The sequence below is a fragment of the Schistocerca americana genome, chromosome 1, assembly GCF_021461395.2.
Source record: "Schistocerca americana isolate TAMUIC-IGC-003095 chromosome 1, iqSchAmer2.1, whole genome shotgun sequence".
In the NCBI taxonomy this organism is placed as follows: domain Eukaryota; kingdom Metazoa; phylum Arthropoda; class Insecta; order Orthoptera; family Acrididae; genus Schistocerca; species Schistocerca americana.
The window spans coordinates 453,185,541-453,200,872 of record NC_060119.1 but is presented as its reverse complement, the minus strand read 5'-3'; the positions used below and the strand labels follow the sequence as shown (position 1 = coordinate 453,200,872).

Here is a 15,332-nt window from a genome sequence, read left to right as displayed (position 1 = left end):
TAAGACGCTGGACCAGTGTTCGTGTGTACGGCGGTTCAGATCACCCGTCCTCTATCTAAATTTAATTTTTTCAGGACTTCCTTACATCTCTTAAGGCGAATTCCGGGATAATTCCTTTCAAAGGTCGTGACATATTTCCTTCCTAACTTTCCCAAAATCAAACTTTGTGCTACGTTTTTAATTACCTCTTCGTTGACGGGACCGAAGCCCTAATCTAACTTCCCGAAAAAAATAAAAAAAAGTTTTGAGGGTAGTGTAATGAGAGACGACACAACCAGAGTGTTGAGCTAAGGAAGTCAAAAGATAACGGCTACCGGACCGGAAATAAATAACTTTTCCTCGCGTGACTCACTTTTCCATTACAGTCTATTACTCCCGTTGTTTCATTAACACAGTTTTCGAGATGTGAAGCTTGTCAGGCAAAGCGCAAATGTCTGCCTAAACGTTAACGACCCCTTGTATTACAAAGACGACTGTGGTACATGCTTGAAGGATTGTACTGACATGTGGCGTGCAATGTGAACACAAACAATGTAGAATTTCTGGCATGGGAATAATTTTGGATGCTAATGTTCTACAAATGATTTTTCTAGAACAATTTTATAGAAATGAATTGCTTTATGACTTCACTTTTTAAGGTCGCGATAAATTTTGACTTTGTCATCTTACAGAATCTGGTGTACTGCGGGTGTTCCACTACTTCTCAACACCATATTTCGTCGTCGTCGTCGTAACTCGGTGTCTTCATGAGGTGTTTCCTGATGCTTTATGATATTAGCTTTATACAATAATGACAGGTTTTAGAAACAGTTGTGAATGACTTACTTTACCGAAAAATTAACCTATTCAAAATTATCTCTATTTTTCACAAAATATGTATGTGGGACACGACAATTAAGTTCGCCAGTTGTGAGCAATCCATGAGACAACTACTTCAAGAAAATCTCGGTACAACAATTAATTTTCCAACAGAATGCTAACTACGCGCAGGTATACGAAACTGCGAATTTACCTTGAACCGCAATTCATCACGAAACTCTTTAAAATTCATAAATACTCCCATCTTCGTCTCATTCAATAATTTAAGCAAAACTGTATTCAGTATTTAGCAGCTCGATTCCAGACAAAAATTTCCTGACCATTAAGCTCCACGTCTACTTTCCAACACATATCGACTAGTAATAATCTTTATTTAACAAAGAAGTTCGCCAAACAGTCGTGCAAATTGAGAAGTTCTGTTGGCTTATTTTCGCTACCAGTTTCGGCAGTTCGTTACCTGCAGGCTTCTAAGAAATAATCGATATTTGCACACTGGGGCCATATGTTTCTAGATGTCGTTAATCCTCAAGTTCTTCATTCGAAGACTGAACTACACTTGCAAGAACTAAAGAGAACTTCTTAATTTGCACGGCCGAGCGGTCTAAGGCACTGCAGACATGCACTGTGCGGCTGGTCCCGGCGGAGGTTCGAGTTCTCCTTCGGCCATGGGTGTGTGTGTTTGTCCTTAGGATAATTTAGGTTTAGTAGTGTGTAAGCTTAGCGACTGATGACCAGTTAAGTCCCATAAGATTTCCCTCAGATTTGAACAATTTGCACTGCTCTTTGGCGAATTTCTTTGTTAGATATTTGACCAGCCGCTGTTCTCCGTCCACAATGGAAAATAGAGTTCAGTAATAATCTCTCTTATAATCTCTCTTTCGGCGCCCTCAGGCAGAGACGGTGTAACAACACAACCAAAGGTCGCAGATCAACTTGGTTTACTCTCAGATATGTGCATATCGATATATGGAAGTAAGAAGTTAATAATTCTGTAAGAGCCAAGGTGACGTGTATATCTCACACATTTCATTTCGCTTTGTAGCGTTACGCCTAGATATTTAAACGACATTCTTTGTCAAGCAGCACGCCGCTAATAATGTATTTGAAAGTTACAGGGATTGTCTTTTCTATTCGCCCTCATACTTGTTTCCACATCTACAACAAACTACCGAATCATTAGACCAAAGAGGCATAAGTCTTCTGACCGGTTTGAAGCGCTCTGTGACATCCTTATCATCTCAGAGCAGCAATTGCAGCCTACGTTCTCAGTTACCTGCCGAATGTATTCTTCTTCTACAGGTTTTACCTTCTACAGCCCCGTCTAGTACTATGGAAGTTATTCCCTGATGTCTTAACAAACGTCCTAACATTCTATACCTTCTTCTTGTCAGTGACTTCCGTATGTTCATTTCCTCACCAATTCTACGGAGGAAACATCCTCATTTCTTACCTTGTCAGCCAACCTAATCTTCAACGTTATTCTCTAGCACCACATCTCCCATGCTACCATACAACGCTGCACTAGGGACGTACATTCTGTAAAATTTCTTCCTCAAATTAACACCTACATTTGATATTAGTAAACTTCTCTTGGACGATAAGCCCTTTTTGCTGGTGCTAGATAGCTTCATATGTCCTTCTTCCTCCGTCCGTCAAGGGCTGGCTTAATACCTAGGTAACTGAATTTCTTAACTTCATCTACTTCGTGATCAAATATGATGTTGAGTTTCTAATTGTTCTCGTTTCTGCTGCTTCTCATTGCTTTCGTATTCCTTCGATTTACTCTCAACCCATATTCTGTACTCGTTAGACACTTCGCTCCATTCACTACAACCTGTAATTCTTCTTCACTTTCACTGAGGATAGAAATGTCATCAGCGAATCTTATCTTTGATATCTTTTCACTCTGAATTTTAATCCCACTCTTGGACCTTAATTTTTTATGTCATTGCTTCTTCGATGTATAGAATGGAAAGGAGGGGCGAATGTCTGCATCTGTGTGTGACACACTCATGGTTCTTGCATCCTCTCCATTGGCTCCTCTTGTTTTTTGTACATATTGTACACTACCCGTTTTTCGCTATATCGTATCCCTAATTTCCTCAGAATTTCGAACACCTTGCACCATTTAACATCTCCGAACCCTTTTTGCAGGTCAACAAATTCTATGGACATGTCTTGATTATTCCTCAATCTTGCTTCCTCTATCAACGGCAACGTCATAACTGCCTTTTTGGTGCCTTTATCACTCCTAAAGCAAAACTAAACGTCGTCTAGCAGTTCCACAATTATTTTTTCCATTCTTCTGCGTATTATTACTGTCAGCATCTTGAATGTATGAGCTATTAAGCAGATCGTGCGGTAAGTCTCGTACTTGTCGGCTCTTGCTGTCTTCGTAACTGTGTGGATGACATTTTTCCGGGATTCTGTTTCTGTATTGCCAGACTGCCACATTCTACGCGCCAACGTGAATTCTCATTTTATTTCTACTTCCCCCACTGATTTTAGAAATTCTGATGGAATTTTATCTATCACTGCTGCCTTATTTGATATTAAGTCTTCCAATACTCTTTCAAATTAGATTTCTAATACAGGATCGCTTATGACATCCCTGTCGGCTCCAATTTCATCTTCTACCACGTCATGAGACAAGCCTTTCCCTCGTAAAGACCTTCAGTGCACTCTTTACACCTATCCACTATCTCATCTGCATTTAACAGAGGTATTTTCTTGCAATCTTAATGTTTTCGTTCTTGCTTTTAGTTACACTGAAGGTTGTTTTGACTTTTCTATGGGTTGAGTCCGTCCTTCTGACGATCCTTTCTTTTTAGATTTCTTCAGATTTTCCAATCAGTCAGTTTGTCTCAGTTTCCCCGCACTTTCTGTTTATTCCGTTCCTTAGTGATTTGTACATCTGTATCCTCCTAGAGAACTTTCGAGTAACAGCCGCAGATTGTTGTTCACCACACACGTCAGATCGTTTACTCCAATAGAGGAGGCGAGCGGTCCTTACACATCCCTGGGGCATTCCTGACGGTACTTCTGTCTCCTATTATCACTCGCCATCTAGGACAACGTACTGTTTTCTGTTACTTAGAATGTTTCCAAACCACTCACACATCTGATAATCTATGTTAACAGTCTGGAATGCAGCACCGTGTCAAATGCTTTACAGACAACTAGGAATATGGTATTCACCTGTTGCCCTTTATCCTCCGATGAGGAGGATATCCAGAAGGAAAGGGGTGAGCTGATCATCACACGGGTGATGCTTTCTAAATCTGTGTTGATTTGTGGGTAAAAACGTATCTCACTCAAGGAAATTTATGAAATTAGAACTTAGAATATGCTGATGAATTCAGCAGTGAACTACAATTAAGGATATTCGTTGGTATTTTGCAGGTCACTTCTTGCACTCGCATTATACAGGACGATAACTGTTTACCAAAGTGGTGTTGTTGAAATCGGAACGAACAAAGTGATACAGCCTCAAATTGACCTAAAAAGCCACCTAAGCTACATTGCATGACAGTCACGCAATACTTTGGCCAAAAATTTACCTCATAATACTATGAATATTAACACCATAAAATTAACAATTAAATATATTAATTTGTCTGGCTCGGAAAACTACTGTGCTCTTAGGGCTTATATTTAGATGGAACAGCAAGCGTGTTTCTGTACGACGTCTTGGGTATCCAAAAATATATTCAAATGTGTGTGAATCCTTAAGGGACCAAACTGCTGAGGTCATCGATCCCTAGACTTACACACTACTTAAACTAACTTACGCTAATAACAACACACACACACCCATGCCCGAGGGAGGACTCGAACCTCTGGCGGGAGGTGCCGCGCAATTGGTCTCGGGTTTCCGGCCACGTTACAACGCCCTCTGTGGCATTGTAGCGAGAAGGAAGTGACTCTGCCTTACTTCTATGGTTTCGGTGTTACTTACCTGGTGTCTTGCTGCTTGCTCCCTCGTCGCACAGTAGTAGCGTTCAGGCGCAAGGTTCAATGTCGGCTTGTGTTCCTCCTGAAGTGGGGTGTGTCGGGATGCCAATTGTTAAATTTTAACAACTTTTTGTAATATATTCCTTTTAATGAAGAATATTTTGGAACACTCGTCACAGAATTTCCAATATGGCGGCTCTTGCCTACACCGTTATATTCAACCCTTTTCAACACATTTATCACTTTCCATACTCGTGATAGATACTGTCCACGACACGTGGCGTTTACTGATAACTAATACCTTCACTTTTACTTGATATCTTGTTTAACAGCTCGAATATTTACTCGCGACCGTTGTTTTGGAGCCGCCCCCGGTTGCTGGGCTGTGCGTTTTGAGTTGCGTCTCACTAGTAACTCACACTGTCTTCCCGACGCACAAGAGAGACCCCACCTTTCTCCCTCAGCCAATAGGGCTTATATATATCAAAACATTTAACCAATAGGCTTTTAGATCGCTGTTGCCAGGCGGATCTGACGTCACTTTGCGGACATTGTGACTGAAGTTTGTCTCGGAACAGTGAGTCAGATTGTAAGATCCTACTCCAGAGTAGTCGGATCCTGTCCAAGGTTGCACAACATTATCGTTAATGTTCCTTGCTGACGCATAATTGTCGAATGTACATGTAGCCTGGCTGCTACTGAGCATTCCCGAGCGCATAAATGTGCCTAAATTTAGCATAAACACGTGAATGGAATGCACGGATGCATTACAGCGTGCAATGCTCAAAATACCACGACTTTCGGCCAAGCACTCTTTGACCATTGTGATGTATTATGACTACCAGTGGGCCACTTATACGCCCTTATGTATATACTGCCAGCTGTAACGTCACCGGTGCTCACGGTATCGTCGTATATTGGCTTACTTGTGTTGGCTTATGTTAAATCGGCATTGAATGTGTCCACTTCAACCTCGCGGTCGATGGATACCACACCGTGGTGAGATGCAGTCCTCCTTAATCTATAAAGGGCCCAATCGGTGATTTTTATTCGATGGCTTCTTTAATTACAGAATCCGAGGTGCCCTTAGACCGAGCCATGAATACCGATTTGATCGTGTGTCTTTACAGCAGGCGACTTATCTTGCCCTACAAGGGGTGAAGGAACGCTTAGTTTCTTTCCGTGCTCTTCGCCAGTGGTCTTAGTGTGATTCTTGCTTGAGATCATTTCATTCATACTGTGAACGTTGTAGCCGTTGCCCCTGAACACATTGATTAGGAGGCTCAGCTCATGTGACACGTAATCGGCGTGAATAGCTGGGAATCGACAAGATACCTTGCGAGTGTGGTCAGTCGTACGTGGGACGAATAGAATAAACACAGGAAGGAGTATGACGGATTTTGTTTACGCTGCTTCGAGAAATTCGCTTTAGCTGAGCATGCTTTAGGGAACAGTCACCAGATCAAATTTGACGAAACCTCGTCCTGGCTCACACTAACGGCTTCTCCGACGGCGTAATTAAAGAAGCCATCGAAATGAAAATCACCGATAATACCCTTAATACAGACGGCGGACGGCAGCTCACTGCGCCGTGGAATCCAGCGACTGCGAGGTGGCACATCGAAGGCCGAGGCAACGTGTGCCCATACATGGCGGTACCAGTGGTCACAGGCGGCAGCTAGTATACATATGGGCCTACCAATCTCTTGACGATGACAGAGGAGTGGTCGGTTTGAAAGCTCGCGGAATGTTAACCACTTGACAAGACTGGAAACCGGAGAATATTTTATTCAGTTGGAGGTTCTTCCAGGATTGATCGACCGCAAATGTTCAATACAAAAATTTTGTGCCTCGACTTTCCATACACCACCGTGATACGTTGTAAACTGTTATGCTTTACATCCTGCACATGGGATCACCCCTGCTCTTTTGCATTTGCCTGGTACTCTCCGCTGGGCGAAAGATTCACATGCTGTGTCGTCCCTACCAAGAAATCCTCGTTTGATGCTCCATATAATAGTGATTCTAATCTTGTTCTTCCTTTTCTTCTTCACTTCATGTATTAGGCAAATTACCTGTTACACTAATTATCTCTCTCATGGTATTCATACATTTCTTCTTCCAGGGCCTTTATTATTTAGAATCTTTATAAGAAAATTTTTGCAAAACAATAAACTGGTAGCCAAGATCGCAGGAATTCATTTTATACCATAATTACCGGTTGCGGCGAACCTAAATCTCCCATCATCGGATCTTAGGATACATACAGGTTACAACATCAAGATCTGTATGTGTCCTAGGATTCGATGATGGCGGTTTTAGTTTCGCCAAAACCGGTAATCACGGAATAAAAAGAACTCCTGCGATCTTGGCTACCAGTTTATTGTTTTACAACCATCTAGATCGCTTCCACTTCAGCACAATGTGTTCCTTACGACATTTTTTGCACCCGTATTCCTTCCATTTCTTCCTATTTTCCTTTATTTTCTCCTTTATGTTAAATTTTCCTAAATCTTGGTTTATATCTTCATTCCTTTTCCGATCATACCTTGCATATCCTTCCAGTCTTCTAAGAACTATTTCTTGAGCCTGTATTCTATTTTCTAAATGTAATTTTATATGTGGATGACCTAACTCTGCTTACAACTAATGTAGGCAGGAGTGTATAAGTTGGAGCACATAGCCACAAATTACAACCTAACATTGCCGGTAGAAGACATTTCAGTGTAGACAAGAGTAAGATATAAAATAGTCCTGAATAATAATATCTTGGAGCATGTAAAAGGTCTTAAATATGTAGCATGGGACATCACGTATGAATATAACCATTACGTTTACCAAAAATTAAATAAATTTACTTCCGTGTGTGGAACCATCGTTAAGATTTTTGCAGAATATAGCCAGCAAAGAATTGAAGCTGAAGTTTTCTACAACAATAGCAGTACCAGCCCTTACTTATGGAAGTGCAGTGCAGGCAATAAGAAGACAGTGTGACGTTGATGCCTCATGTCATAATATTGGGATATTGTTGCAGTGGGCTGCCGAAGCTGCTGGAACTGGACCTGAGCGGGAACCAACTGACGTCGGTGCTGGCGGACGCGTTCCCGCGATCGCTGCGGCTGCTGCGGCTGCACAAGAACCAGCTCGAGAGCCTGCCTGCCGCGTGGCCCGTTGCGCTGGAGGAGCTGGACCTCAGCGACAACATGCTGCGGCGCGCGGACGCGGCCGCCCTGGATCGGCTGCCGGCGCTGCGGGAGCTGCGCCTCGAGGGGAACCCCTGGCACTGCGCGTGCGAAGCCACCGGCGACCTAGCCGCGCTCGTCGCCCGCCGCAACTTCCTGGAGGACATGGAGGACCCCATGGTGTGCGCCTCGCCGCCAGACCTCAGGGACTCGCAGCTGCTGCACGTGCTGCGCTACTGCTACATCGACCCCAGCGCCACAGGCGTCTCCGCCACGTCACCGACACTGCTCGGACGTGTACCGACAAGTATCCGAGAGACGAGTGCAAGACCTTCTGCAGCGGCTGCCAACTCTTCCGTGACACCCGCTACCGTCACGAATACAACGGACGTCCCTTTCAATCCGGCTTACAAGCACGCGCAGGACACACTCGCCTTCAGTTTCATCCTCCTCGTGTCGATCTGCCTCGCTGTAGTGGCCGTCATCCTGATGCGCAAGATCTACGTCCTGTGCCGCGAGAAACGCTTCTGCGTCAGGCACGACGCGGAGAAGCTGACGTCAGAAGACGAGGAGTCGGTAGTCTAGCACCATCATCCATCGTGCCGCTCATTACCACAAGAGAAGAACAAACCACTTTTTCATATCTTTGTTCTATGTTGTTATTGAAAATTTGTGTCCTGCACGCAGCGTCAATGAAACGATACAGCACAGAAACTTGACACAAGAACCTAAACAACAAAATTGTGTTTTATATTTCAGGCAACAAAGCGAAGTACATCCTCCGCAACGGACTCTACTCGTACCTAACTGCAGTCGTTAACTACTCTGCAACTCTATACTTATCAAATTCTACTTAACGAGCTCTCCATAGAATGGAACTGAAGTTCCTGCTAAACAGTGGAAGTAATTTTCCAACTGCAGGGAAAATTGTGGTGCATTCCATTCCTGATCCGCAGCTTAGAGACCTCCATAGATTTCATCAGCCTGTGTAGTGCCGATTGTAGGAAGAGGATACGAACGTCGTCGACTATGGAAGATACTGAATGAAATATTTTCTGTTCTTTGTGACACGCAACGACAAATAAACTGTGGGCTACTTCCTTAAAACTATACGACTGCAGGCGAAAGTTCTCGTGTGAGTTTTGCTGTTGGTAGAACGATGAATTTCTCGTACAAACAGATGTTTCATGTGCACAAAAGATAAATAACGGGACGTTTCTATATGTGACATTTACTAAAAACGGCAGACCATTAAACTGTTACCGTTAGAAATAAACCATTCTCTTTGCAGTAAAGTGGTAAACGTTTCCACGGAATCAAGAAGGAGATTTTCTTTCATAAACAATTAATGAATAAGGCAATATCTGTTTATTCTACTCTTCTGTGAACACATATGACCTATGAATAATGAGATAGTCATACAAACTTTTATCTGTTAACAGTACCAGGATAATGGTACATTATTCAATAAAGCCGGGTATTCAGATGTTTAATATGTTGAAGTTGTTCTCGTGATTAAAAACGAATGCAGACATTTATGAGGTGTGTTATAACACTTAGAATATCATCTCTGGTACTGAAATTAGAAGGAGAGGGCCGGAAAACAACGTGAGCAGTGGTTACTGTAGTCTTAAATGTTTATGTGTTCTGAGATGGAAGGCTCGTGAATTATCAGAATATGTAAGACTGAGTGTAAATAAAGATTTTCCTATTTATAGTAAAACAAATATTTTATTTCAGTTAACTTTAAATCTATTACCAAATTTTTATCTACGACTGAAGATTTATTTCGATAGCGCCAACTATGAATTTCAACCAGTCCACTCCATGCCTTATTTGTTCGCGCTTTTCCACATTTTTCTTGTGTAATTCCACAGCTCTGCACATCTAAATTCTACACAAATGAACGGCCTTGAGAAGGCGCAGCGGGTTCGCACACAACTGACTGACACAGATAAGGCTTCCACGACCTGATGTCTAAGATGCTGGTGAGTTTTCCGGGTGATCGACAAAAATTTTCGCTTCGTGACCTTTCGTCCAGAGCTTCGAAAGTCATCTTGGGATTAACTCATGGCGATTGCTGTCTCAGTCGACAAGACCCCAGCACCACGATCACCTCCGATGATTTCCGGCGCTGCTCTGCACGAAACGTCAGGGCCAGAAAAGTTTTTAAGACCACGGACATACAATCCGGAAGATTCACCAGCAGTTATTTGACAGCCACTGTTTTTTTCCATTTTGTCCTGAGCCCCGTAATAGAGTGTACCCATTGTAAATGGCCGTACCAGTGATCCCAATGAACAGCAATAAAATATAATATATAACAGTGTTTATCGCATAAAAACACTTTCATTTAAAAGTGGCACACGGTTTCGACCCGAGGTTGATCATCCTCGGACCATACTCTAGTCATGACGTATAGAGACGATGGCACGAAATGGGGGTACCACTTACTGATGGAAGCAGTCAACATCAGTGTGTGGTATTCGCAGTTTCTGCTGCAAGCCATCGTCTCCACATGCCGTCGCTGGAGCATGGTCTGAATATGATCCACAACGGTCGAAACCGGTCACCACTTATGAATAAAAGTGTTTTTATGCGACCAAGACTATTTTATACAATATTTTATTACCGAATCCATTGTTTATCCTACACTGGGTGCACCCTCATTGGAACTAGTAGAGCATTTGTCATGGGCATCAAAACTAACATGAAGGTCTCTTGCTTTGTCATTAGGGGCTCCTGGAGTATCGGTTACGTTTGGCAGTTTTATAGCATTATGCAATACATTGACAGTAAGTTCCAGACAGTGAAGTGATGTTGCCAGATGGTTGCCAGCTGTTATTTGGCCTTTGGGCTTTCTTTGCGCACTCGGAAAGGAAAGATGGCGCATACTAAAGTCAAATAATTATCGCAACTCTCTATGAATGGACACTCGCTCGTTTGTGATACTTCTGCAAAAAAAAAAGTTCAAATATGTGTGAAGTCTTATGGGACTTAACTGCTAAGGCCATCAGTCCCTAACCTTACACACTACTTAACCTAAATCATCCTAAGGACAAACACACACACCCATGCCCGAGGGAGGACTCGAACCTGCGCCGGGACCAGCCGCACAGTCCATGACTGCAGCGCCCTAGACGGCTCGGCTAATCCCGCGCGGCGATGCTTCTGCAAATGGTTACAACTACAGTTAAGAAAAGGGACAGTAATTTCAAAGACAATACTGAAAGTAATTGCCTATAGTGATTCAGTTTGCAGAAATCAAAAAATCCAGAAAAACAAAGAATAAACAATTTGATATATTGGAGTGAGATGATGAAAATATGCAGTATCAGAGAGGGAATATACACTCCAACTGCTTTGCACGATAAAAATCAAATTATAGTGTGTTCGTAAATATACCGTAGAACCTTCAATCTTTTTCACAATAGGATATGTTACACAATATTATTGATATGCTAGGGTCCACTAAAGGCGCTTCGTTCCATGCCGATTTTTCCGGCGGAAGCTAAGGCGAGCGCATCAAGTTTCTTGGACGCTGATTGGATGCAGACCTGGTTGTGTTTGGATGTGTTTGTGGAAACATCGGTGAAATCTGTCATTTTACGCAGCTATAAAATGACGAGAAGAATGGCTGCAACTGTGGCGGAGTGGGCCTCTCAAGCGAAATCGCGCAACCTTTTCTTGCATTCTTACAGGAGTTCATTGAGCGAGGCGGCGCAGTGGTTAGACACTGGACTCGCAATCGGGAGCACGACGGTTCAATCCCGCGTCCGGCCTTCCTGGTTTAGGTTTTCCGTGATTTCCCTAAATCACTCCAGGAAAATGCCGGGATGGTTCCTTTGAAAGGGCACGGCCGACTTCCTTCCCCTTCTTTGCCTAATCCAATGAGACCGATGACCGCGCTGTCTGGTCTCCTTCCCCAAACAACCCAACCCTTACAGGAGTGCTCATCGCGTGAGCTACGCAGGAGAGCTTTTTTTTTTTTTTTTTTTTTTGTTTGGCAAGTAAGAAAGAGATATTTCGTAAGGTTTCCAATCAAGTGCCGGCCAGAGTGGCCGTGCGGTTCTGGGCGCTACAGTCTGGAACCGAGCGTCCGCTACGGTCCCGGGTTCGAGTCCTGCCTCGGGCGTGGATGTGTGTGATATCCTTAGGTTAGTTAGGTTTAATTAGTTCTAAGTTCTAGGCGACTGATAACCTCAGAAGTTAAGTCGCATAGTGCTCAGAGCCATTTGAACCATTTTGAACCAATCAAGTATTGGTCCGGAACACGGCTTTAATTTGCCAATGAGTATTTTAAAAAAGTAATAAATTTAAAAGAAAATGCTTGGACTGTGACAGGTAAAGTAACAAATGCATCACTGTTGTAAAAACCATACGTTAGTACCGCTATCAGGAGTTGGTAGCGAGAAATCTACTGTGGGAATGAGGAAATGAAGATGGACAAGTATTGTATTATGTCTGCATCATTAATCAGATTTTAATTACTCCCCTATTTTCAGACACGTAACGCAATGCAAGGCAGCAGAAACGAAGCACTATGAAGATCACATGCAGGAAATGTAAAACTGGCATGAAATAAGCCAGTCAGGCTCCAGCTCTCGGTTGATATACAGCTACAGCGTGCGTGTTTCTGTGTTTTTGAAGGGTAAATTTATTCAGTCTGTAGCGCAATAGTTGCTGACCAAACAGCCAGCTACGTAGCATCAGCGTCCATTGGTGACACATCAAGAGAGTAGCATCATGCATATCTAGAACTGTCTGCTTTTATATTTCACTTCTTCATGGATAGGGTGTGTCCATGCTGTCTGCGGACGCAGGTTGAGCTGGCCAGAGTTCGCCAACAGCTGACTGTGCTTTTTGCTATGGTCGGTCACCTTCTCGCTGCTGCCTTGGGGCACAGCGGTGGCGGAGAATCTGGAGCGTCGCCTGGGAACCTCAGATGTCGCTTGTTTTGTCCACGGCTCTGCTTCCGTGGCACCTCCTACCGCGCCCGACGCGGTGGATCCGCCCTCACGGCAGGATGAGTGGCAGCTGGAGCGAAAGCCAATGTTCACTCGGTATGTCTGCCGGGGAGCCTCATCCGAGATGTGGAGGTGGCCTTGTCTCTAGCTATCGAACATCAGTGTGCAGTCTTCTGCATGTTGAGGCTCTCATCGGAACCAACGACGCCTGCAACGACGCCTGAGGCGATCCTCAGTTCTACAGCCGGCTGGAGGAGGTGGTGAAGATTGTTGGCCTCGCGAGCGGGGTGCAAGTAGTGCTTGGAATCTGTAGCAGCGTTCCCAGAGCTGATCGGAGTATTTGGTTTGGAGCCGATTCGAGGGTCTCAAACAAAGGCTTCGTCACACTGTGGCGGTCTTGCCTTCAGATTTCTAGACGTGCGTTATCTAGTGCGGATTTCCAGACCTGCTATTGATAGGTCAGGGATCCACTACAGAAAGTATGCAGCTAGATGTAGTACTTGTGGAGTGCGTATGAGGTTTTTTTTAGGCTAGGCACTGCTTTGAAGTGCTCTGATGAACACTCGGTATTCAGAATAAAGACACCTCGATTGTCACAATTTTATCAGTAAACTGTCGACATAGTTATAATTCCTGAATTTACTGCCCTCGAGGAAAGGTCTTGAGCTCAAATTATTGTTGTGACCGAGAGCTGTCTGAAACCGGAAGTGGAACTGATATATTTAGCGAGTCGTGGGACGTGTATCGGATAGACAGATTAGAGGCCATAAGAGGGGGGACTGTTCATTGCAGTTGACAATAATATTGTTCTATTGAGGTCAAATAAATCTTTTGACAATGTTGACTGGAATACTCTCTTTCAAATTCTAAAGGTGGCAGGGGTAAAATACAGGGAGCGAAAGGCTATTTACAATTTGTACAGAAACCAGATGGCAGTTATAAGAGTCGAGGGACATGAAAGGGAAGCAGTGGTTGGGAAGGGAGTAAGACAGGGTTGTAGCCTCTCCCCGATGCTATTCAATCTGTATATTGAGCAAGCAGTAAAGGAAACAAAAGAAAAATTCGAAGTAGGTATTAAAATTCATGGAGAAGGAATAAAAACTTTGAGGTTCGCCGATGACATTGTAATTCTGTCAGAGACAGCAAAGGACTTGGAAGAGCAGTTGAATGGAATGGACAGTGTCTTGAAAGGAGGATATAAGATGAACATCAACAAAAGCAAAACAAGGATAATGGAATTTGGTCTAACTAAGTCGGGTGATGCTGAGGGAATTAGATTAGGAAATGAGGCACTTAAAGTAGTAAAGGAGTTTTGCTATTTGGGGAGCAAAATAACTGATGATGGTCGAAGTAGAGAGGATATAAAATGTAGGCTGGCAATGGCAAGGAAAGCGTTTCTGAAGAAGAGAAATTTGTTAACATCCAGTATTGATTTAAGTGTCAGGAAGTCATTTCTGAAAGTATTCGTATGAAGTGTAGCCATGTATGGAAGTTAAACATGGACGATAAATAGTTTGGACAAGAAGACAATAGAAGCTTTCGAAATGTGGTGCTACAGAAGAATGCTGAAGATTAGATGGGTAGATCACGTAACTAATGAGGGAGTATTGAATAGGATTGGGGAGAAGAGAAGTTTGTTGCACAACTTGACTAGAAGAAGGGATCGGTTGGTAGGACATGTGTTGAGGCATCAAGGGATGACCAATTTAGTATTGGAGGGCAGTGTGGAGGGTAAAAATCGTAGAGGGAGACCCAGAGATGAATACACTAAGCAGATTCAGAAGGATGTAGGTTGCAGTAGGTACTGGGAGATGAAAAAGCTTGCACAGGATAGAGTAGCATGGAGAGCTGCATCGAACCAGTCTCAGGACTGAAGACCACAACAACAAATGAGGTCAATGTCTACTGTCAATAGTGCGTAAATACCCCGATCGTGCAATACTAGTTGGAGGCGATTTAAATCTGCCGCGTATAGGCTGGGATGTCTATGGATTCATTGCGGGAGGTAGAAGCAGAGAATCATGCGAAATACTTCTGAACATTTTTGCTGAAAATTGTCTTTAGCAGCTAGTCGGCAACACGCACGCAATGGAAATCTCTTAGAACTTGTAGCTACAAATAGTCCCGACCTTATCGACAAAGTCGGTACAGAAACAGGGGTTAGCGATCATGTTGTCGTTATAGGAACTATGATTACGTAACTTAATAAACCAGTCAACAAGCCCAGGAGAGTGTTTCTGCTAGATAGAACAGATCAGCACTTATTAGCATCTCGCTTAGACAGTGAATTGGCATCAATGCAAGAATGGAAAAGACCCACCATGTTTTAATAACTAAATTCGATGAAACTGAGAAAGCAGAGACTGTTGCACTCTCGATTCAAAAGGGAACGCACAGATGGCGACACGTG

At 43.4% G+C, this 15,332-nt stretch overlaps 1 protein-coding gene across 1 annotated transcript in view; it reads left to right on the top strand.

Moving 5' to 3' along the window:
* LOC124623685 (insulin-like growth factor-binding protein complex acid labile subunit) overlaps window positions 1-9,651 on the top strand; it is a 74,422-nt gene extending 64,771 nt beyond the window's left edge. The window contains exon 4 of the mRNA XM_047149053.1: window positions 7,808-9,651. Coding sequence (XP_047005009.1) covers window positions 7,808-8,540 — 733 coding nt within the window. The 3' untranslated portion in view covers window positions 8,541-9,651. The remainder of the gene's footprint in view (window positions 1-7,807) is intronic.
* Window positions 9,652-15,332: the final 5,681 nt, after the last annotated feature.